At 46.4% G+C, this 1,355-nt stretch overlaps 1 protein-coding gene across 1 annotated transcript in view; it reads left to right on the top strand.

Moving 5' to 3' along the window:
* mgat5 (alpha-1,6-mannosylglycoprotein 6-beta-N-acetylglucosaminyltransferase) overlaps positions 1–1,355 on the top strand; it is a 149,350-nt gene that overhangs the window by 39,728 nt on the left and 108,267 nt on the right. Inside the window, 2 exon segments of the mRNA XM_042080918.1 lie at positions 758–864; positions 866–929. Of these exon segments, the coding sequence (XP_041936852.1) occupies positions 758–864; positions 866–929 (171 nt within the window).

Below are 1,355 nucleotides of genomic sequence, written 5' to 3'. Positions count from 1 at the left end.
ATTGCAAATACAGTATTGTGTTATCACAGTTCCTTATACAGTTAACAAGCCATCCTTTTATCTTCTTCATTTTGTGTGATATTTCTTTGTGACATATATTGTGTCATAAAATCATATAGTCTCATGTGAATTTGCTTTTTAGTTATTTGAACTGTTTAGTGAATTGATTGTAATTGTCGGTTATAAGTCTAAGCTTATCTGCTAGCTAGCTCTCCTACTCCCTCTTATCTGTGATTTGAGCTGAAAGTTTACAGGCATTGTGCTGGAATTCAGGCATTCTGAAATAGAACTTTGAACTTCAAACAAACGGCTTTGAAAATGTCTGATAACTTTAGGAGAAATGTTGCTCTTTGAAGTTCTTCTTACACAGGGGAGAGGAAGGTTTAAAACTCCTATCACAGACCTCACTCTCTCTCTTTCTCTCTCTCTCTCTCTCTCTCTCTCTCTCTCTCTCTCTCTCTCTCTCTCTCTGTCTGTGTCTAAAATCTGAAGTAGTCGCTGGCTGTGCTCAGTACTGGTACAAATGAGTGTTTTAAACCTCTCTCTCTCTCTCTCTCTCTCTCTCTCTCTCCTCTCTCCCTCTCCCTCTCTCTCTCTCTCTCTCTCTCTCTCTCTCTCTCTCTCCCCTCTCTCTCTCTTCTCTCCTCTCTCTCTCTCTCTCTCTCTCTTTCTCCTCTCTTCTCTCTCTCTCTCTCTCCTTTTCTGTCTCTGTCTCTCTCTTTCTGTCTCTGTCTCTCTCCCTCTGTCTGTGTGTCAGACCTGAAGAAGACTCTGGCGGTGTTGCTGGACAGCATCATGCTGCGGCTGGCGAGGCTGGAGACCAAGGTGGAGAACATCATGTACAACGGCACGGGGGGGCAACCTGACCAACGGCACCAGCACCACCGCGCCGGGCGCCGCCAACGTCCCCGAGAAGGTCAACGTAGCCGGTGAGTCATCGCTTCTCACGACACTGCTTCTCACACACACACACACACACACACACACACACACACACACACACACACACACATAAGCTCTCAATCTCCCTCACACAAAGCCCCCCCCCCCCCCCCCACACACACACACACACACACGCACCACCTCTTAATCTCCCTCACACAAAATCACATACACACACATACACACACACAGACACACACACACCTCTCAATCTCCCTCACACAAAATCACACACACACACAAGCTCAATCTCCCTCACACAAAGTCACACACACACACACACACGCACACCTCTTAATCTCCCTCACACAAAATCACATATACACACACACACACACACACTATCTCACTAGTTCTCTATCTCCCTCACACACCTCTCTATCTCCCTCACACAAATAACACACACACACACA

The sequence above is a fragment of the Alosa sapidissima genome, chromosome 23 (assembly GCF_018492685.1).
Source record: "Alosa sapidissima isolate fAloSap1 chromosome 23, fAloSap1.pri, whole genome shotgun sequence".
In the NCBI taxonomy this organism is placed as follows: Eukaryota; Metazoa; Chordata; class Actinopteri; order Clupeiformes; family Clupeidae; genus Alosa; species Alosa sapidissima.
The sequence above is the reverse complement of the archived record's forward strand: the minus strand, read 5'-3'. Positions and strand labels throughout refer to the sequence as shown.